At 36.5% G+C, this 24,775-nt stretch overlaps 1 protein-coding gene across 1 annotated transcript; it reads left to right on the plus strand.

Annotated features, from left to right (window-relative positions):
• Positions 1-6,080: 6,080 nt before the first annotated feature.
• Positions 6,081-20,276, plus strand: LOC137391239 (WD repeat-containing protein 38-like). The gene is made up of 7 exons (XM_068077653.1): positions 6,081-6,213; positions 6,807-6,918; positions 7,545-7,702; positions 9,689-9,847; positions 18,426-18,572; positions 19,009-19,194; positions 19,471-20,276. Exons 1-7 carry the CDS (start codon positions 6,099-6,101, stop codon positions 19,752-19,754), a joined length of 1,161 nt encoding a protein of 386 aa, XP_067933754.1. The 5' UTR covers positions 6,081-6,098; the 3' UTR covers positions 19,755-20,276.
• The last annotated feature ends 4,499 nt before the right edge of the window (positions 20,277-24,775 follow it).

The raw sequence follows: 24,775 nt of genomic DNA on the forward strand, positions 1-24,775 counted from the left end.
TGTAGACGTAACCTCCAGGAAGTGTAGACGTAACCTCCAGGAAGTGTAGGCGAAACCTCTTGTAGCCGAATCCTCTTGTAGGCGTAATCTCTGTAACCCATTCAGGATATTTTTACAGTTTTCATTTTATTTGATACTATGCTTGCAAATAGAGGCTTTTTTTAATTCTGTTATCAGCAAAATAAAAGATTACTAACTATTATAAACACCAGTTTAAAGTTTTTAATAAAAAATGAACGCAAATATTGGTTTCGCGATTTGATAACCCAAAATCCGTAAAAAAGTCAGTAGGCAATCGTGACGCGGATGTAAAATCGGTAATTTGGGAGATCTTCTTTGACACTGACAAGAATAAAATTGATGAATTGATTGAATTCACCATAGACCATGTGAAGTAATTTATAAAAAAAATTAGCCAATTTTTACAAAACTGTCATTAAACTGACTCAAATTAATGAAACTATTAACGTATAAAGTGCATGAACAGTTAGTTCGACGCAATCATCATTATAGCAAAAATCTCAGGCTGCAATTCGGCGGTTCCGTTTTAAAAAGATTGTTGTAGTGATGCCAACCTAGAATATTATAGAGTGCAAAGAAATTATTCGTGTCAAGAACAATTCGTCCTTTTAGGTTGTACGTCACATTCACTGACTATTGATGATGTTTTGATTTTTTTGGATGATTACATAAGTTGAAACGGTATTAATATATAGTAATAATAATGCAAGGATAAATTATAACTGCAGTGGTTTCTTCGTATAGCTAATAAACATACTTATAGTATGTTTTACTGCGTTTACGAGAAGACTACGTAATAATAAATTCTGTTATGGCTTGAACTACTTTTAGGTTATAACGGGCGCTAAAAGTTTGTAATGAACATTGAGCGACCGACAACGGTATAAACCTAAATTAAGTCTATACCGTTGTCGGTCGCTCAATGTTCATTACAAACTTAATAGGTGAATAAAATATTGAAGCCGAAGTGTTAAGTCGTGTATATTGTTTTGTTGAAAAGCCGTGTTTCCAGGCATTGCCAACGCATAAATTATTAATGGTGGAAATGTTGACTGGTAGAGCAAATGCTCACTGATCTAGCATTTGTCTTGCATTTTAGTTTTGCATGCTTTCAATCCAGGTTCTAGAGGCTATGCGAACAATAATTACTGGAAGTGTTTATATTCGCTCACGCTTATGATTTCGTCGTTTTACCTTACACTTGAACACAACAATATTTACATTGTTGTATCTAATGTGTTAATGAGTTACTACCGTAAAAAATTGATAAGTTATTAAAATGTGTAACAGTAAACCTCAATAGGCTTGAGAACAAAATGATGACTCAAATTGAAGGCCAGAGAAATGTCCATGAAAAGGTCTTGAAACGTCCAGAAAAATGCCCATCTGGAAATTTCAGCTATACTGCATGCTGGATATTATTAGTTGAACTAGTTGCAGTACAGCTACTGGGGCTACTGCAGATTTTGCGCTATTTGTTGGTTTTGTGCAAGATGTCAGCTGAACCATTTTGAAATGAAAGAAATTAAGATAGTGGCGAAAATTTAATATTATGTTTTGGTTGAGTAACTATATAATTGTTGCATATCATTATTTTATATTAGTTAGCTGCATAACATTGAAATTTTAATGTCGTTTAGTCTCTCATGTTTTTCACTAACAGACAGTTTTCATATATTTTTCAAATATGAAATCTCAAGTGAGTGTGTGAGAATTGCGCGTTCTATCAATATCTCAATGTGAGACTAAATGACCTGCTCTATTCATGAGCTGTAGCATAAATACACCAGGAGAAAAAAGTACAAAATGTGATTGAATAACACTTAAAGTATACGATCAGTCGCTGCAGCTAACAGAAATACACAAAAGATCACATTTGGAATAAAATTAAGTTATGCATTAAAGTAGTTTAGGCTAGTAGGTTAGAAACAAGTATGGATAATGGTTAATTTACTATCCTCTGCATTACTTACTTCTGATAGGCTTTTTCTCATTATGCCATGGATAATGTTTATATTTAATACATGTATATATTGTTCTATTTTATGATCAGTGTTTTTGTTACCTTATGAATCTGGTTTTCTGTTTTTGCTAATTCTTTTTATGCAGTCTTGTTTTAGAAGACTGTTATAATGATTAATACATATGTTTTTATCCATAAATACTGGCCTGGGAATAATAGTAGAGGAATAAGCTTAGAGTGAGACACGATTGAATGTTTGTTGGCTATTGTATAAGTATAATGCCAATGTTATGATCAGCTATCCACAGTTTTCCATCAGTCTCTCTGTGAGGACGAGTGTCACTCTCTAAACAGACCTTGCCTCTCTATATACAGCGTATGTCGCTTTACAATTTCTGACATGTTTTTGTTAATAAGCCAAAAAGGATGAAAATCAAAAGACATCTTTTGCTGATCTTGTTACTGCTGATTTTTCTAGGGGCAGACCAAATTAAATGTGGTGCCTAACAATAACTTTCTGGTTATCTTTAGCATTTTCTAACACGTTATTTCCTAAAAGACTCGCTACAATGTTTAATAGTGGATTACTTTGGGGTCTTGCATAGAAGGACTCTATTCTAACGTGTTTATTTATCTTTAGGCAAGAGACTGGCTCAATGCCATTCTAAAACCAACTCCCACTCTATAGGTATGTCATATATATATACGTATATATGCCAACTAGCTGTGCTTTGGACAGAAAATTGATTTATATGTAACATGTAACAACACTCTAACTTTCAAACTACATATCATGAGAAAAATGTTTTGTCTTATAAACAATGAGAAGTAATAAGAGTTGCTTGCTATTAGCCTGGCACATTGCCAATGGAAAATATTAGGACACTTAATAATGTGAGCCACCAGGTTCTTGTGACGTTATGCTATGACCCTGCGCCGTACGCAAAGCTATTAGGTATTTGCTCCAATATCGCGACATATATGGCTTAGATAGTCTATCAATCTCGTTGGCCAATGATTACGGCATCGGACTGGCATACGGTGGGGTCCGAGATCAAATCTTCTTCAGTACGGATTGTTTATTCCAAGATTTTAAGATCAATAGCTGGAATGCGTACAGATCCACACACGATGACAGATGGACATACTTTGAGAAATGTATATATACCGGTAGATTAGGCATTCATTCCTAAGAGCTCGTTTTTTGGGTCAAGAACAAACTAGTGATGCTTTCTTACATGGCTCTTGGCTTATAACATTGATATGTTACGAGAGATGCTTTGACATTTTTGTTCCTTATTTTAATATTGGTAGGAAAGACTCTCAATGAACTCTTGTAATTGTTGTGCTACTTTCTACCAGTGGAACTTCAAAACTGCCATAACATTTTTATTATGAGGCACTGTTACGCAGTTATGAAAAGGGTAAGATAGTTCCAAATTCTTGCAACAGCAAGGAACAAACTAGAGTAATTTTTGATTTCCCAAAATAATACTTTGCAGGATCAATCTGCCACTTGACTGCATACAGGAAACCTAGCAGCGGATATTCAACTAGTAATTGTAAAGAGGAGTTGCATTAACTAAAGGCTGGTCCGCAGCTTATCCAGTATGTTAATCCCACAATGCATCAGTGATTCTCTGTAATAACAATGTTCATACTATCACAAACTCATCTGCAATTACATCAGTGAAATGCGTGTGACAGTATTCTCATCTCACAATGCAGTTGCTGAAATGATAACATACTATTCCCGCAGCAACTACCATGGAAAAAATATATACCGTAGTAAGCAATCCATGGCAGCCAATCACCATTCCCGAAGTGCTGCACAGACTATTGTGGCTACTCGGCCAAATGTCAGTAGAGTTTGACAGCTTCAATGTTTCCTGGTGTATCTGCATTGCCTCGGCGATGTCATCAGTTTACGGTGTACATATCGATGAATAATCGCGGAGAAGACAACCCCGACATACGGCAATACAGTGTGAACCAGTCTTAAGGGTGCTGTCTACTGTGCCAAGTCTTTCTGTCATGGAAAACTTTTAAGTTAATCTCAGATTCAGCATGAGTTGCTACAGAGTTTAAAGTTATTGTTGTGTTCTTGAGTCAGCGCACTAATAAGCTTCCTGTAGTTGTTTAACACTCAGATGGTCTGAGCCAAAAGCTCAATTGTGTTGGAATCCTTTAGGTCGGCAGGTGTTACCTACCTTATCATTTCACCCTAATACGTACATTACACTGTAAGCTTTCATGAACACAGGCATATCATTGCGTATTAGCCATAGTAGCCTGACTTCGCACAAGGTTTAAGAAATTTCATTTGAAGAAATATATTTATAATCAGGCTGAGAGTACCGAAAGTGTGACATTTGAAGTATCCTTGAGTTATGGTGGTTTGAAATAATCTGTTACTTCCATGTTTTGTCGCAGAATTTTACATCGAATCATCTAGTTTCAGACCATCTGAAGCATCAGTTTTTTGCAATAAAAATGCACCTTCATCCTTTTCCTCCCTCATGAGAAAACATCTGCAGTTTAAAAAATTAGCTGATGATGCATGGGTGTTTCCATGAGTCATTGTTTACAGCGGTGAGTTTACAGCCTGCTAGCCATCTGTATACAAAGATAGTATACCGCTGAGTTCATAGCCTGCCAGCCATCTGTATACAAAGATAGTGTACCACTGAGTTCATAGCCTGCCAGACATCTGTATACAAAGATAGTGTACCGCTGAGTTCATAGCCTGCCAGCCATCTGTATACAAGGATAGTGTACCTCTGAGTTCATAGCCTGCCAGCCATCTGTATACAAAGATAGTATACCGCTGAGTTCATAGCCTGCCAGCCATCTGTATACAAAGATAGTGTACCACTGAGTTCATAGCCTGCCAGACATCTGTATACAAAGATAGTGTACCGCTGAGTTCATAGCCTGCCAGACATCTGTATACAAAGATAGTGTAAAACTCATAACTGGATTTTTCAATTATGCTATTGAAGACACTTAAATCTATGAAGGAACAGTTACAGGCCCACCCCTACTAGCATCTCATTTGATATCCCTCACTACTATCATCTTCCCGAAGGCACAGTTAAAGGTTGAGATAGGCGATTGCTAACCCATGACCTTCAGCTAGGCAAACCAACATTCTATCACCTGCACCAATAGACCACCTTCTGGGGTGTCAGAATTATAGTTGTGCATATAGTTATTCTCTGCGCTTTATTGACACACCTGACGATCTCTCACACCGCATTATACTGCTAGGGTGCTAGTTTCTAATAATATCACTCTCTTGGTGGGTTTTTGTACTTTCAAAAAGGATGATATGCTTGTGGTATCCGAAGGAAATTTGTTGTTCAAAGTCCAATTACATCGCTAACTGTTCACTGTTTTGTATAGAAAATAACATTGGGTGAAGCCTTTTGGAATTTGAATTTCATTTTCATTTCGAGAGCAATGCTTCAAATGTCTAAAATTTTATGACAGTAGGTTAACGATTCTACTGCATAGCCATAGTTCAGCTTCACCTTTGGGAGTTACAGCTTGGTATTCAATATAGAAGTGTCTGTTTAGTTTGTTTATTAACATAGAATAGTGAAGTTCAATATAGAAGTCTCTGTTTAGTTTGTTTATTAACATAGAATAGTGAAGTTCAATATAGAAGTCTCTGTTTAGTTTGTTTATTAACATAGAATGGTGAAGTTCAATATAGAAGTCTCTGTTTAGTTTGTTTATTAACATAGAATAGTGAAGTTCAATATAGAAGTGTCTGTTTAGTTTGTTTATTAACATAGAATAGTGAAGTTCAATATAGAAGTCTCTGTTTAGTTTGTTTATTAACATAGAATAGTGAAGCATAAATCTCAGCTTCGATTACTTTGTAACTAAACACAATGCGGAACTTTTCAAGTCGAAAAAATATTTTTTAATATGAATAACCATGAAGTCGAATAGGTTGAAACTTGATTGTCACTTTTTTATTTTCAAAGTTGGGATATCCTGGCTCTTGTTGCAGATCTCTTTTATAACGGGTGTCTATGAGCTAGTATGATGTCATCACACGTTATTTAATTGGTTGTTTGAATTAGTAGAGCAATGGGATGGTCCAATGGCTGTCTTCAACACTGACTTCTACACTCACATCGACGTGAAAAGTTTCACAGGACACAAAGATGAAGTAAATTGCGTTGCCTTTTCTCCGGATTTTGAAATCCTAGTCACAGGTTTGCAAGCTCTTATCAAGCTTTTACACATCATATACTGTAATTGACAGCGACAGAAATTAGAAAATGACCGACAGCATTTAGCCCACAGCTGCTCATGAACTGTTCTCTAGTAGAGTCCAATAGAGTTCGATTTGAACCTATTCAAATTTCAGCAATACTATTAGTATGTTAAAACAGACCTGAGGTTTTGGTGGAATTAAAGTAGTTTTTACAACATTTCAAATTATGGCAACACTTTTTGTTGTGGTAGAACAGACACGAATTGCGGCCGTGTTAAATTATAATTTTTCACTATAAAGAGACTCGATGCATTTTGTTAGACGTTTGGATGCTACTTATATTTAGGCTTCCACTCTCAATGACCTTTAACCTTGTGAATGGGCAGATATTATCTTATGAAGCTACGATAAAGTATAAGCTAAAAGTCAGCATAAAGTGCTCGATACTAAAGTAGAGCTTACTATAAATTTGGTAAGAAATTTATTAAAATTTGGCTAAGCATAAAAATTACTAAAAGTTTCATATTACACAAAAGGTGTGTAACACTCATCAGATAAAATGCTTAGTCTGATGAAGCGATATTGTTTTAGGCTCAGATGATGAGAGAACACGAGTGTTCAATACGTCTACGGGTAAGATGGTTGTGAGGCTGAAGGGTCAGCAAGGAGCTATAAGATGTGTGGCCGTTTCTCCTGACAGCAAGTGAGCATGCGTTGATAATTTCATGTAATCCACTGTGGTTGATGCCATTGTTGTGGAGTTGCCTTTTTGTGTCGAACCTTTATTTTGGGTTGGAGGTGATTCTCTTGAATGTAATTAATGAAATGTACCTTTTTCACTGACCACGATTTTAAACAAAATAAATATTTATATATCTGGTAATGAAAAGGCATTGTGTAATCCAGGATACCATCTACTGTATTGGGTTGCAAGCTCCATCAACCTGGTCGTAACACTACCAGTAAATGAAATCGGTGCCATTGGCGGTCAGTGCAAAAACTGAGAGATGTTCAATTTTTGCAAAGAGCTACAGACAGAATCTTATAAAAATGCATTGTACAGGTGAAGGTCAGCATTTATGCTGACTGGGGTTTGGCAGTGTAGATGGGAACCACATTTGATAACATGCTGTGTCAAGTGACAGACTATGACACTATGTTTTAGTTGTCACCCCGTTTGGCCTGCAACCGTGACAAGCCCTGTCAGCTGATAGTATCATATGATTTTTAACTCACCCGACTATAGCTGCAGGTGTATGATTTCTGCTAGCTCTACCTATCTGACTAACAGCTAGGCTGTAGCCCTAAACTACTGACACTCTATGGCAGGTACATTGCGAGTGGAAGCTTTGATAAGAGTGTCGCCCTGTACCGGACATGCAATGCTGAGCTTACCCACAAACTCACCGCGCACCTCAAAAGTGTTGAGTCAGTTCTCTTCTCTCCTTGTTCCACTCTGCTCTGCACCACATCATGGGACAGGACAGGTTTGATCTGTTTTTATATCTGCTCTGTGTAACCTATCTTGTGCTGTTACTTTTGGTGCGTCCACTATCTCCTCCACTGTTTATATTTTTGCCAGTAAATGTTGTTAGGCAGATATATTTGTGTCACCTTGTGAGCGAGACCCCTTGCCTTCAGTCTGCCTCTATGTTTGGGGACAGTCCAGGGTTGTATGTATAATTCTTATCATCGACAGCCAATATTTATTGATCTTCTAGTACATCAGCCAGGGCCGTATTCTCCTATACTGCGGCTACTGCCATGGCAGTACCATTTTTGAGGCTCAAAACCCCAAAATTCACGTCATTTTTGCTTGATTGTAGTAAATCTTTAAAAAGCTGAAGAAACACAAAATTTTCACTTTTGGGCGCCGCCATGTTGAATCAGTATCTGTGGTAACAACACTAAGTCATGCGCTTCGCGAGAGGTATCATTGATGTCCAAATTATTCCGCTCATCGCCAAGTGCGTTTTTTGAAAATTCAACTGCAGCCCAAAGAGATCATTAATTGAGTACACTGTTGGACTACATTATTTAAGCTGCGTGTGGGTTATTTGAGCAATGTACTAAGAAGTTGATTGAGAAATGAGAATTGATTTGAGGAAGGGAAGATCTTCCCTCCTTTAAATTAATTCTAACTAAGTATTTGTGTAAATGACTCAGTTTACTCATTCTACTGCTTGCTCAGTATTATAGACTATAGTATAAGTGTATTATTTTTAACATGGTGCTCTATTAATTTTACTTTTTAACTCTACAATATTATTTAATTAAATTATTTCATAGGAGACGACTTGTCTCCTACACCATTCAGCATTGTACCCGGTGATAATTCTACCTCATGCTAGCTGTGGCCAGCCCCTTTAGTAGCTGACCCTTTAGCAGGGTCAAAACTACCATTTTGACTAGTTATAATAATAATAATCATAGGCTTTTTTGTTTTAACAATATTTTCGAAAGATAAGACTGTTGAACAGTCTAATTTCTAGCCTGCGCTTCTAGTCTCAGCTAAAATAAGCCAATGAAAATATTTATTAACTATATGTTAGATGAAGGAAAGAGAAGATAATTCCTAGTCTCAGTGAGAATTCATTATTAGAAACATAAACTATATTCCACATAATGTACGTAAAATATAAGATGAAAATATTAAACTGTACATCAATATTGAGTTATTGTCTTATCATTGTGTATTTTGTACTAAATACTGAATCTGTTTCTTTGCACCGCACCTCCTCGGAGTAAAATATCAGCATTGCTTAGAATCTAGTGTTTGGTAGTGCTTAACTGAATATTTGTGTGGGTAGAGGGCAACAGCACTCACTCATCGTACTCGTAACTGTCTCTGTTTGCATCAAAATATGGTTGCACAAATATTTAGCCTTCAGACATTTCTCAGTAAAGTAGGTAGACACATGTATACAAACAAAAAGCACACATATTCACTGATGTATTAATATGGTGCATGATTGTACACCAGAAAAGTGAACTGTCATTAACAATCAGATAAGTGCCCCTATCTAGCCCTGACTGCATATGTATAGTTGGACATCTAGATTGGCAGTGTACATGAATACATGTACGTATAGATCAGCAAATGTGCACTCATACACATTCATACAGACGTGTACATATGTGTACCAAAGTATCAAAATTATTGACATAGTCAAGTGTTTCCTGATTCACGAATGGATAGTCTATTAGGCTACCTCACTTGACAACTATAAGCAACTATAATTTAACATGAACTCAGGAACATGCTGGTCACATTGTGTCAGTGAATAGCAAATTAGCATGGTAGCATGATATGCAGCAGTGCAATTAGCAGCTATCAATTGACAGCTATCATGTTGCAACTATCAATTGTTACCAAAACATACGTTTGTCGTGGGAAACAAGTTTGTACTGGTCACGTCTATACCTATCAATATTAGCTAGATCAAATGTTACTGACTCTTATACGGTTATAGGTATTTTATGGCAAGTAGAGACAGGTCACATGCTGAGGCTGTTTCAAGGTCACAAGGGCCTCGTGCAGTGTTCCGCTTTTTCACCATGCATGAGAATGCTTGCTACTGGCTCCTGGGACTATACAGTCAGAGTTTGGCCTTTAAAGCGCTCCATGTCAGGTATGAGCAAGCTCATGAGTTCTGAATATCTCTGCTTTATAAAGGTATCTTTAGCAAGTGTTTACAATTTTCCATTTTGTTTCAAATGCTTCTTCAATGGGTCTTGTTGTCATCTAACAGTTTAAAAATTTGTTTTCACCCTGCTGTATTCGTTCTGTGCCGGCAACACTGGTGTTAAGGCATTTGCTAAAACCATAAACATATTAACTATACTTTATAGTTTAATACTATATTAACTATATTATATATTACTATATATATTAACTATACTGTATAATTAAAGCACATCAATTATATCAGTACTTTTATTTTATATATATGGTTACTAGAAATTCCCCTGCCATACAGCCCACGACCAAAGGGATAATGGAAAAAAGAAAGGGTACTACTGGTTGAGAAATGCAATATTAGCAGTCAAATGGCACTGCAGTGAAATAGGGGAACTGCAATGGTAGCTGCAATGGTAGCTGTAATGTACTGGGTGTTATTATGTACAACAAACAGCAATATTGAAAGGATAAGATTATACAGTCAAACATTAATAACTCAAACTTCACGGGACCGAGTGAAAGTGTTCGAGTTATCAGAGCGTTCAAGTTATCAGAGAACTGTCACAATTCCATGTATTTATTAGTAGATACATGTACATACACAAACTATAATATAAATCAAAAGCATGAATGGCTTGTTTCAAATTTAAATTTTTCAAAAAAATTTTTATTAGAAAGTATAGAAATTTTCCGATCACTTGAGATTTGTTTGTTGTTTTATGTGATGTGACTGCCAGGACGTTTTCAGATTAAAATTGGCAAAACTTGATCGCTGTTGAAATACTCAGAAGAAAAGACATCTTTTTCTTTTGAGCGTTTTAACCAAGATCAATTTCGCCGATTTTTCTTGAAGTTTATGTGAAGGTTACCCTGCTTTTTCTTGCCTTCCAAGGACCATCACTAAGCGGATGTTTGGTCAAAATCAAATTTCACCAAACCTTTAGAAAAGTTGTTGACAAAAATATTTTGCCGATGATGGTAATAACGAAGCCTACGAACTACTAAAAGTTGAGGTTTATATCTATGGCTTGGAATAAATTGATATTCTAAAGCGACAACAACCGTCTCAGTAGCCGTTGGGCAAAAAACTGTTCGAGCTAACGAAGTTGAGGTCAAATTATCTGAAGCAATTTATCATTGTGTGGGAACGGACCAAACAAAACCGCTCAAGTTAACCATGTGTTCGAGCTATCCGAGGGCGAGTTATCCATGTTTGACTGTATGTTTATATCTCTTCCCTGCAATAGGAAAAATGCAATATTAGAAGTAAAATGGCAAGCTGCTGTGTAATAAACACAGTTTGAAAGTTGGTTGTGTTGAATGTAGAATGGGTTTGACAGCGATTTGTAACAGAAAGCAAGCATTAGCCTTCACGTGTGTCTGGAAGTTTTCTGCAAACTGGAGCAAATTAAAAAAACGTTCTCGTCATAAAGGGGCATTTTAGTTCGGCCCTAGCTTGTACATAAGATGTAAAGAAGTTTGGCTAATTTTCTAGATAATTTAATGGAACCTTCGGTAATTGGACAAAAGAGCATACGCTGATAAACTGTGTACCGCATTTTCGCACCTGTAAATCAGTCTACGGCCTATGCCTCAAACGGTCTACGTTTATTACAGAAACCTTCGGCAATTGGACAATGCCATAAACTGGTGAAGTGTGCACATTTTTCTCGTGAAATACGCACGACTTTATGGTTCTACCATCTGTCGCACGGCTTCATGGGCATTTTGTTGGCCGGTCTCAATTTTGATTAAAAAGGCTTGTCAGGTTTTAATGGCGATTGTAGGCCAAATTATTCTTTCTAGTTATGTAAAATTCGATCAGATAGGTAAGTTTTAAGATATTGTCGACACTTTTCAAAGGCTTGGTAACATATTTAAATAGGTTTATATGTGTTTTGTATCATTATTATACTTAAACGACTTCACAGAAAAATGGTTAAATTTTTTGATGGGATTTCGGTACAAGGGTTTGGGTATGGCCGTTGATGAATACTTTTCGGGAGTTATGTGCACATATGCATTTATCATAAAGCTCCCAAACACTCGCCTCGCTCGTGTTTAGTGGTAAGACTATATATATATATATATATATATATATATATATATATATATATATATATATATATATATATATATACAGTCAAACATGGATAACTCGTCCACGGATAGCTCGAACACATGGTTAATTCGAACATTTCCTTTGGTCCGTTCCCACGTAATGATAAATTGCTATAGATAACTCGAACTCAACACTGTTAATTCGAACTGTTTTTTTGCCCAACGGCTACCGAAACGATTGTTATCGCTTTAGAAAATCACTTTATTCAAAGCCATAGAGGTAAACTTCATCTTTTCGTAATTCATAAGCGTCGTTATTACCACCATCGGCAAAATATTTTTGTCAACGACTTTTCTAAAAGTTTGGTGAAAAATGATTTATACTGCCATACGATGAATAGCACGGGCTAGCCGGGTCACGCGCGCAAGGATTTTTGCCACGCACACACAAAACAAAAATCGCATGTTGTTTTGTATGTGCGTGGTGAAAATCCTTGAGTGCGTGACCCGGCTAGCCCGTGATGAATAGTTTTCCGACGTTGATTCTGTGTTGAATCAACGTCGGAATGTTGAATGTTTAAAACATCTTAAAATTGGTGTAATTAAACGTATACGTTGTCTGAGCTACAAAAAACTATTCATCGTTTGACCTAAACACAGAATACGTGTGTCCATTCAATAAGTATCTATTAAAAAAGCGTGAGTGATATAGAATGTACCGTAAAACCTCGTAAAACTTCTAATTGAACTGCCTCGGAGTGTTGCTCTTAACGAATCCCAGGTAAAGTAAGGTAATCTGCATAAACTTCAAGAAGAAACGGCAAAATTGATCGGGGGTAAAACCCCAAAAGAAAAAAATGTCTTTTCTTTTGAGCATTTCAACAACGATCAAGTTTTGCCAATGTCAATCTGAAAAATGTCCTGGCAATAACATCACCTCAAACAACAAACCAATCTCAAGTGATAGAAAAATCTCTATACTTTTTCATGAAAACGTTTTAAACTTTACATTAGAAGCATTTAATTTGAAACAAGCCATTTGTGCTTTTGATTTATATTATAGTTTGTACATAGATATACCGGTAGTAAACCCTAGATATGCGAATAATCAAAACAAGTGAGGCCTATAATTAGCATGACGCAACGTCACGGTGATGTGCAAAGCTAATCAGCTGATCTATTAACTCCTATTGACTTAGCACTAAAAACTGCTCAATTTTTCCATAGTTTGTGCATCTGAGACTGCATATTTTATTGATAACATATAAAACTGACTTTGGATGAGAAAGGCAAGAATCTTACACACATGGTAATGGATAATACCAATGATTTAGAAGCTCCTATATCATTGATAATACAAAGAGTAACCAAATAGAAATTAAACTAATAACTACTGAATCAAATGAGATTTAGAAGCAGTCAAGTTGGACCACTGTATTAAACCATAACTGTCACGTACCACTTAAATTGTAGTTTATAGGTAAATCAGACGTGCTGCTTCCGATTTTGTACTCAAAATAAAGATTGGTTCACTAACTTTCAAAGTCATGAAGCTTTTTACAGCGTTTTAATTTCGGTCTCGAAAACAACACAATCGGCACATTAAGCTCTGCCCATAGATATGTGATGTACGCTAGCTTTTTAGGATTGGAAGTTGGGAATGTTAGACGCTGATGATAGACATGGGTGTCTCAAGACACATTATTATCTAAATTCAGTCATCAAAATCTTCTCAGTTTTTTTATGAAAGGACTGAGAAGATATTTAACATTTACAATATTATCTTAGGACATTTAAAATTTTAAATGTCATGAGAGGACATTTAAAATTGCCCGTAGCTTGTTACAGTATGTTTATAGGCTGAACGCCAAGAAAAGCACAAGCTAGCGTTGATATTGTGCTTTTTTGAGATCATTTTTCTCGGCGTTCAGCCTATTAAACATCCTGTAACAAGCTATGAGCTGTAACAAGCCATGAGTTTTAAATAGTTTATCTACTTTTCCCAAAAGACTAAGTTAATTTTTAAGGCTGAATTTTGATAATAATGGGTTTTACGGCACCCATTTTTATCATTCTAAACCGGACTAAACATATCCCCAACTTCCGTTCCTAAAAAGCTAGTATACGTCACATATATCTATGGGCGAAACTTGTTGCGCCGAACGTGTTGTTTTCTATATATATATATATATATATACAGTCAAATATATATATATATATATATTAACTATACTGTATAGCTAAAGCACATAAATTAGATCAGGACTTTTATCGTATATTTCAGTACTTCAGAGTCTTCGAATGAGCTTTCGAATGAGCCTATATTCAATACACACAGAATAATAGTAAGAATAATAGAACTATGAAAAACAGGGTGTCAAAAGTATGTCCTGTGATAAAAAAAACAATTGGTTGTGGTTCCCACAATGTGATGTCATAATTAGCATTTAGCCTTAGGCCGTCGATCCTTTTCGCTGCCATTGAGGCTGCGCTTTTTTCTAAAAATCGGTGCTGTTAAACCCAGAGAGTGCTAATAGTAAACTAGGATTCTAGATAATCAACAATGTCCGGGGATCGTGCTAACGCCCGACCAATACAAACACATGTTCTGGGTTAATAGATTTCGGGTGATTGCTAAAGTTTGCTTTTTTCATGTACAAAGGTAATGAAATCACATCGATTAAATTGTGACCTGCAGTGGCGTGGCCCTAGGACTATATGTAAATTGTCTCTCGCGAAATCACGCCATGCTTGAAATTAATTATCCTCAGTCGTGCCCCTCAACATCACAATAAAAATAGAGGGCTAGTGCATAATACCATCGGGAAAACATAGCATGGTGCTCGGAATCTGAGCTAATTATCATAGAAATAATCTGTACATAGAGAGCTAATGACACAGGGGAAATCCGGGGAAATCCTATAAACACCAACCAATGTCTGTCTCACCATGTCAAACAATGGCTCATTTGAAAGCCAAGATATTGAAGAACCTGAATAAGCTGAAATAGTACTAATATAATTGATGTGCTTTAATAGGTCTATTGTTGAAACAATAAAACACCTTTTCACTGATACTGCCGATGTCTTTAGCGTGTAACTGAATGCCTCTGCAATACCTGTAATTAGCATCTCCTTGTGTAGAATAAGTTTTATTTTTGAATTTTTTGATGATATTTTGTTAGTTTAATGCTTTTACTTCTAAGTCAATTATGCAGTCAAACCTCAGCTTACTAATGTAGTCTATTGGGATAAAGGAGTGTTTCATGTTGAAACAAATATTCATGAGTTTGTAAGCACATGTATCAGAAGTTGAGCACATGAGTTTGTGAGCACATGTATCAGAAATTGAGCACATGAGTTCATGAGCACATGAGTTCATGAGCACATGTATCAGAGGTTGAGCACATGAGTTTGTGAGCACATGTATCAGAAGTTGAGCACATGAGTTCATGAGCACATGTATCAGAAGTTGAGCACATGAGTTTGTGAGCACATGTATCAGAAGTTGAGCACATGAGTTCATGAGCACATGTATCAGAAGTTGAGCAGATGAGTTCATGAGCACATGTATCAGAAATTGAGCACATGAGTTCGTGAGCACATGTATCAGAAGTTGAGCACATGAGTTTGTGAGCACATGTATCAGAAGTTGAGCACATGAGTTTGTGAGCACATGTATCAGAAGTTGAGCACATGAGTTCGTGAGCACATGTATCAGAAGTTGAGCACATGAGTTCGTGAGCACATGTATCAGAAGTTGAGCACATGAGTTCATGAGCACATATATCAGAAATTGAGCACATGAGTTCGTGAGCACATGTATCAGAAGTTGAGCACATGAGTTCATGAGCACATGTATCAGAAACTGAGCACATGAGTTCGTGAGCACATGTATCAGAAGTTGACCACATGAGTTCATGAGCACATGTATCAGAAGTTGAGCACATGAGTTTGTGAGCACATGTATCAGAAGTTGAGCACATGAGTTTGTAAGCACATGTATCAGAAATTGAGCACATGAGTTCATGAGCACATGTATCAGAAGTTGAGCACATGAGTTTGTGAGCACATGTATCAGAAGTTGAGCACATGAGTTCATGAGCACATGTATCAGAAGTTGAGCACATGAGTTTGTGAGCACATGTATCAGAAGTTGAGCACATGAGTTCGTGAGCATATGTATCAGAAGTTGAGCACATGAGTTCATGAGCACATGTATCAGAAATTGAGCACATGAGTTCGTGAGCACATGTATCAGAAGTTGAGCACATGAGTTTGTGAGCAAATGTATCAGAAGTTGAGCACATGAGTTTGTAAGCACATGTATCAGAAATTGAGCACATGAGTTCATGAGCACATGTATCAGAAGTTGAGCACATGAGTTTGTGAGCACATGTATCAGAAATTGAGCACATGAGTTCGTGAGCACATGTATCAGAAGTTGAGCACATGAGTTTGTGAGCACATGTGTTTGTAAGCACATGTATCAGAACTGACTGTATCCCATGAAAACCACAATTTAATGTTTTATAGACTAACTAGTGGAATTCCTGCGGCGTTGCACGGGTATTAAAAAGAGCTTATAAACAGTGCCAGGTAATGTAGTTGCCTGCCACTTGTCATTAGCCTGGCACACTGCCAATGGCTAATTTGAGTTAACTACTATTCTTATCGCTAAACTCACTAGCTAACTCACGTCGCCTACTGAAATCATTGCATCTCGCGTAGTCTAATTGGTAAGATTAATGCCTGGGGAATCGGAGGTTCTGAGATCAAAATCCAGCATGAAGCGGATGTTTCATCCTAGATATTAATAACTATAACTAGACAGACCGAATGACAGACTTTGAGATTTATATACATGTATATAGATTCAATACATTTATTTTGTATACTTTTGAGTTTTTGGCCGCTGACTTTCATCGCTTATTTTTTACACGCTGCTCGCAGTAGCACTTCTCATCTGACCTAGGGGGGTTATTTGGTAACAAAGAAAAACTTGGAAGCTTGAATGTGATCCATCTTTCCTGTAATCTCTCACTTACTTTAATCATATTACATAATCGTAGCTTAAACCTTTGTTAGATGTCATTGCGCTAGTCAGCTGTGGCGAGCCTGTGGTTCCAAATGTCTGTTCCGGAGTTACTCACATGTTATATCATGGAGTTGAGTATCCTCCGTTTCTAAGTATAGCAACACGATAGAAAAACTATCTCTATTAGCCAACATGGTTGTCCACTAGCCTTATAGCAATGGAACCTCTTACTAGACCTGAATCTAGTAAGCTGACTTCACCTGAGTTTAAAGACTGCTAGCACTCTATAAAGGGGGTGTACTTCCCTAGCACTCTATAAAGGGGGTGTACTTCCCTAGCACTCTATAAAGGGGGTGTACTTCCCTAGCACTCCATAAAGGGGCATACTCCCTTAGCACTCTATAAAGAGACATACTCCTCTAGCACTCTATAAAGAGGCATACTTCCCTAGCACTCTATAAAGGGGTATACTCCCCTAGCACTCTATAAAGGGGCGTACTCCCCTAGCACTCTATAAAGGGGCGTACTCTCCTAGCACTCTATAAAGGGGCGTACTCCCCTAGCACTCTATAAAGGGGCGTGCTCTCCTAATACTCTACAAAGGGGTTGCTTCCCTAGCACTCTATAAAGGGGCGTACTCCCAAAACTTAGCTAACGTTATATTGGTTATAAAAATTTATGATATACATTTTTTCAATGTTTACTGGACTTTTTGAATAGACTGTCAATGATAAATACAGATATTTAGTTTGTTTGGATATTCCAGATTGGTTAAGCTAGAAAGCAAATACTATGGCAAAATATTTGGTAGGAAGATGCAAGGGCAAGGGTAAAATTATTAAAATAGTCACCTGTGACTATTACTAGTCTGGCTCCCAGACTAGTAATAACATCAACAATACAAGTTGTTAAGTTTTCATCATTTATTTACCCAAAAGAACTAGCACCTGCTATATAATCATTGTAGATCCTCTTTCATGCAATCTCTTGACGAAACTCTTGCCAAATTCCAACCATTGCAACAGCCTTTGGCATGCACACCTTTCAAATACATAAGCTCCATTATCCTATGTTGAGATATTTTGGGTATAATTGTGACAGGATGCTAGCTAATAATAGCATCACCAAGAGAAAGGATATATTTATGTTGCATATCGTCACACATTAGATGTTTCAGGTGTTGGCTGGAAAAAGGTTTTTGCAGTATGGATGCCAGAAAACCTCAATATGAACAATTATTGTTCCCCTCGATTTGTTCTTCACGTAGTAAGCGATCGTGACAGCAGTGTTTAGCAGCTGGTTTTTCTGAAATATTCTTAAGCTAGTTTGTCAGATGGTTTTAAAAAGAATTCAAAAGACTAAAGACATTGATTATAGTCTCCAAACTGCATGACTATGAACTGCAATAAATATGCCTACATGTATTGTAGAGGAACATATTCAGGAGTTGTGTGCCCACAAGAGTAATGTCCACGCAGTTGTATTCTCCTGCCACAACATATTAGCCTCTGGCAGCTGGGATAAACAAATTATTTTATGGAATCCATACAATGGCGAAATGCTCTTTTGTCTTAAAGGTAGGTCTGTTGCTGCAGAAAGACGGTATATCTCAGCTACTGTGTACAGCATTTTTCCAGCAGTGGGCTGATCAATTGTTGTCTCTTTCATTTAATGCTTTGTGTCCAACTGCACTATTTCAACCGTGTAGTTTAGAGAAACTTTAATGTTCTGAGTTCATATCATAGAAGCACGTAGTACATGCATGTATAGCAACATGTAGTAAATATACATGTATAGCAAAATGTAGTACATGTACAGCACCATGTTGTACATGTACAGCACCTCAGTCAGCTAGCTTATACTAATATAGCCTACTCACTCTGTGTCAAGTTTTAAATTGTCATTTCATCAGAAGCTATTAACAAGCTTATCTGTAGTCAGTTCAAGCATCAACATGATTGGGTGGTCTAGTACCATGCATAAAGCATTCCTGCCATTCTTTACTTATTCCAGGTCATGAGGGTTGGGTTCAGGCTCTATGTTTTTCTACCGATGGCTACCTACTGGCCAGCGCTGCCGATGATGATATGGTAAAAGTTTGGAGTGTTTCTAATGGAAGTTGTCTCAAGACATTGGAGGGTAGAACTGACGGCTCCTCCCATTGTGGCTTCCATCCATCTGGTGCTCTCGTGGCTTCTGGTACTCAGTCTATTAATTATTGCCTTGAAATACAGCTGTTATTTATTCTCAACTCCTTCACTTAGGGACAACTCTAAGTGAAGACAACTCTACAGCGCTCTAAATCTTAGCATATCTAGTGCTGCTTTGACAGTCAATTCCTGCTGTTGGCAGGAGATTAGTTTTCTTCTAGCAAGAAATTAAATCTTTCTTCACTCATTATTAAACATATGTAATTTGTCAGAAATGGCTGCACTAGACCAATGTATTGCATAATAAGCCTGTGGACCTGTTTAGGTTCTGCTACAAGTACCCTTTCCTTGGAAAACAAACTGTCAACAGAGATGACTATTCCTGGTGAGCCACCTCACAAACTTGTCGGAGAGGAAATACTGGATCGAGTTACAGAGAAAGCGAAGACAAGACCACAGAGTGCTATAGGAGTTAGCAGTGCACCCAGCTGCACTGTACGTAAAGAAAGACCAAGAACTGCCGGCACTACTAGTAGTAAGGCTGACCTACAACCCTTGAAGTTGAGTAACGTAGAGAGATGGCTAACTTCTTCCTGCCAGAGGTTATAAAGCTCGTATAGGCAAGATACGTCTGCAGAAGAAATATGTCTGCTCATTACGTTTGCTCATTTCCTCTCCATTACCTCACACTTTTTTAATATTTCTCAACTTTCACAAATATTTTTCATTGCTATATCTTGCTTTAGCAGTTTTATTTAGTCTTATAGCTGCATTCACTCCAGTGCCTCGCTTTCTGTGAGGTTATGTTAATATATTATTATATGTTAATATATTATTATATTTAATTTTTGTCCAAAATATATGTTTTCAATTAGCTGATATTTTCAATCCTAAAAAACCATCGAAATCTTTTGCTCAGCAGTCATTGCCTGTAGTGCTTTCTTGCTCTTACACAGTTCTGTCAGAAGTCGTTCATTTAAGATATCAACCCGTCCAGTAAATCTTTTTCAATTGACTCGCCATTATTTATTCTTTTACTTTATGCCACTGATTTTGATTCTGCTGAGATTGGCTTCCACGCTGATGCTTTATGGTTTCAAATTCAATAGTCTTTGTAATAAAAATGCTATTAATTTTTGAATGTGTTCCTACTTTAAAACTACACGTATTGTTCAAAGCATATTTTTCTGTGCTAGCATACTGTATATAATATAAACGTTATTGTTACATCATGTATCACGACTCGGTGAAAATTATACTGTTTCCTAGCATTATTTTAGTGCTGTAGGTTTTTAGCAAAGCTAATCGCTCATGCAGGGATGATAAGTTGATGGTATAAACTGCAAGGCTTATGGTTAGCTAGTTACATTCAATATGTAAAAATTTACTAAAAGTTGTATCTTATAGCGTATTCAGTGTTAGTATTTTAATAATACATTTGTACACATCCATGATTTTAACTTATTACATACATCGAAAGCAGAGCATGACAAATTGAACAGACTCTAGGCTAGACATTATTTGATGTACATGTATTTGTTTAAAGAAGCTAGCGCCACTCCGTACCAGAGTGGCAAGCCAGATGATATGTCAAATTGAGCAAACTGATAATCTACTATGGTTGACTAAAGGACAAACCCTGCTGGTGATGAAAGGCCCTAGCAAAAGGATGTCTCCATCCAATTATCGACCCATAAATTGCTTATCAACTACTTAGAAGCTGGAGAGTCAGTGTCTACAAACTACAAGAGCACATTGGTCAATATATGACTAGTGCTCAGAAAGGTGTTGACCATAACACCTAAGGTGCCAACACAGCTTCTGGTCCTGCATTATAGCAGTTGAAGACATGAATCTGGCAATAGAAGGCATTGATTACAAGAAGGTACAGGACTCTATTCGAGTGCCTCTGGCTATATAATGTCAATCCTTAGCTAGTGACATTCATTAAGATGTCAATGACCAATCGGATGACAGGAAAATAGCGAGTGTCATTATCAAATGTAACATCTACATGTACAATGCTGATGCACTTTTTACCTCCACTCTCCTACCTGTCTATATCCTCTGAGCAACTTGCTTTGGGGCACCCACTATCGGTATCAGTTCAGGAGTGGTACAAAAAACAACCACCTCTTCTATATGGATGACATCAAACCGTGTGCTAAAAAGGTATATGGATTAATTAATTCATCTTACAAGAGTCTTCAGCAACAACATAGGAATAACATTTGATAGATAGTCTCAAACTGCTTACAAGTTTCATAAAGGGTGTAGGAAAATGATATGAGTATTTGACATTACCCAAAGTACGTAGTGTGAACCAATACTCTGAGATCAATCAAAATGCCTTCACAGAAAACAATGAACACATTTGACAGTTCTTTAAAAGCCAGCATAATGCCAAAAGTCAGGTTAAGGTAATCAACTTGTTTGTCACACCTGCAGTGAGGTATTTGGCAAGCATCATAAAGTAGACAAAGGAAGAACTCCGATACCTAACGCGACTAGAAAGCTGCTAACCATGTATGAGCCTTTCCAATCAAGGTCAAGTACTAATCTATTACATCAGAGTAGAAAAGATGGCGGAAGCAATCTCACAATGTGGAAGAAGTTAAGATTTTATGCAAGGTCTCCTCAATGTCAGGCTTAAGTAAGTTGCTAGCTGATTCCATCTTGTTGCTGCTGTACAAATACGATTCGCATAGAGAGATAACAAATTGCTTTCCAAATGTCACCATCAGCAGGTGTCAAAGGTTCGGGAACTCCAGCAAACATACCAGTGGCTGAACAGTAGTGATCTGGCGACCAATACTGAATCGATATGTCTGGTCACTTCAGAACAAGTGCTCTTCTACATAGGGGATGACTCTCAATACAGACCTTTGTAGAAAAATGCTCTAGTGACCATCCATCACATTATCAGTGAGTGCAAATATGTGGCGGGTTTTACTTGTTCCACATGACACAACTCCACTGTGCTGCAGTCGCGATGCACACGGATATGCATTCACTCTGGTCTGAATCACCTGCAGCATTATATAAAAAAATATATATATCTATATATATTTTTCAAAGTTTGTGTATTCGTCTGTTGTTGTGATTGGCTAGCTATAGCTATTATGTTAGAATTGCACTCACGCGTAACGATGCTTCTGTTGAAAAAATATTTTGGGACCTAAGTATCTGTTAGGGCTTTTTTTGTTAGGGCTAATTGATTCCGGCCCACGATATCAACAATAATTTATCTCGAACATAAAAGTTGGTGATTTGTGTACTGATTATATACGCTACTAAAAGATATATGTCGCTGATTTCGCCATGGCGAGTTATCCATATCCAGTATATCCGGTATCCGTTATAATAAAAACGATCCGCAAACAGCTAAACGATAAGATTTTTGTTAACAGTTTAAAGTTTACTAAAATGCATACTAAAACTTCCTTCAAGTATGCGTTTAGTAAACTAAATTCATTTAAGTTAGATTCAGCGTTTATGTTACACGTCTGTCTCGAAGGAAAGAACTCTCCACGTAGTACATTGTAATATTATATTATCTTGCAGATCATAACCAAAAATGCACTAAATTCATTGTTAGTACCTCTAGTGACCTAGTCACTAAGGTTAACATATTGTTTTGGTACTATTTTTAATGATGATGATTTTTACTCTGATTGCTTTAGGTAATGACTATGAGTTTCTATACCATTCTATGTAAGTCGATACCCTACGTCCTACGATATTTTTGTAGAAAACTGACGTGCCAATTTTTGCATGTCAACACTGAAACGAGTTGAAATCATATAATTGTATACCAAATAATTTTTCCTTGTAATCGTAGCAAAACAGACTATATATAGCCATAACTTGCTAATGATTTCACATTTACATTTAACCACCTTTAAAATTTTATTTTTCCTTCTAATTTACTTCAACAAAACACTTTTTTCAAGTCATAAAATTTTAAACTTACAGTTGTTTGAAAACCTCATAAATACATTATATATATATAGGTTTATATATCTATGGAAAACATTTACAGTTGATTTATTTATTTTTAATTTAGTTGCCCTGCACAAGACCTTTTCCTCATGATATGAAGTTTGAAAGTTACAGTTGTTTGACAAAGTTTGAAAACCTTTACAGTTGTTTTTATTTTCTCTCTTAATTTATTTCAACTACACAAAACAGTTCTCTCATGATATGTAGTTTAAAATTTAGAATGGCAAATGTTGTTATATGTTAAGTACAAATCAATTTTCTGTCCAAAAAATTTTTTATTACCTAGGCATTGCCGGGTAGCACAGCTAGTGTATATATATATGTAGCATTCTTAAGAATGCTAAATTTAAGATATAAAATTTCATCATATTAAAGTTATCAGTTGACCAAACTGAATTTGACCAAAGAAATTTAAAGATGAGTTTTTCTGTGTTTCATACGAATTGCCTGTACATCTGGCAATCTATTTTTAAAACCTCATAATATTACCGATGATTTAGAATTTAATATCTACTTTCTTTCATTGTACAAGTAAATTTCGCTTGTGGTTACCCTAAAATTTTGGCCATTGTTAAGTATACCTAATTTCTCTAGCTTTAATACTTGGTGTTTATCTTCTTGCATAACTTTGGCTAATCCGTGCATAAAAATTTGTTATTTTTTTGATAAGAATTTTTACATATGGTAATTGGTTGTCAGCAAAGAATTGTAATTGAGCAATTTAACCAATTATTGCCAGACCAAATTTTGCTCAATCATAACAAATACATATTGCTGAAATTTTTACCGTATCTTCATTCAGCTGGTGTTTTGCTCTTTTAAGAGACACTCGACTTGTCAGCATAAAAAATGTTTTTATTCGTTTAGAAACTTGCCAATTTTTTGATTATGGTCAAGGGAATAATAAATTAGCAGCAAAGACCAACATACGCAAATCAAACCATTATTATAATAAATGATTTATCCGTTTGGTCTGGTAGGTTGTATTGAGGCAGTGTTTTGACAGTGTCTTCTGTCGGCTTGAGGGAAGTATAATAAGTCAGTTTAAACTCCCTCATGTTGGGTTCGGTAGGTTGCATTTCAGGTAGCATTTGGCATAGTGCACCTTTTTGACTTTAGCAGAGTATAACGATGTGGACTCTCCTTTCAGGTCTAGCAGGTTGTATCACAAGAATCATTGGAATAAGGGCATTCAGTAGGCTGCAGGAGGGTATAGCGAGATGTGAAATGCTCAGCCCCTGAAATTAGAGTTGTCCCCTCTTCCATGCTATAAGACTTACGCGCCTATCGTGTACAATGTTTATGATTGTTTATGTTATAGCAATTATTACAGCATAGCGTAATTACAGCACATGTTTGAATGCTTTGACAAACAACGAGTCGCGCTTTTCATTTACATTACATATGTACTGTATGGACAGGTATAAAATACGTTGACTTAATTTTTAGCTCGTTCATAAATTAATAGTATTGTCGTGTAGAACAATCCTTCACTTATGATGCAAATTGCATTACGAAAAAGAAGAATTCTTAGCATATTATAATAGACGTTGTTTGTAATTTTTCGGTTCGCCAATGTACCTAGATTCTATCTAAATGAAACTGCGTTTTTTTATCTGACAGTTATT

Source organism: Watersipora subatra, chromosome 3 (genome assembly GCF_963576615.1).
Source record: "Watersipora subatra chromosome 3, tzWatSuba1.1, whole genome shotgun sequence".
Lineage (NCBI taxonomy): Eukaryota > Metazoa > Bryozoa > Gymnolaemata > Cheilostomatida > Watersiporidae > Watersipora > Watersipora subatra.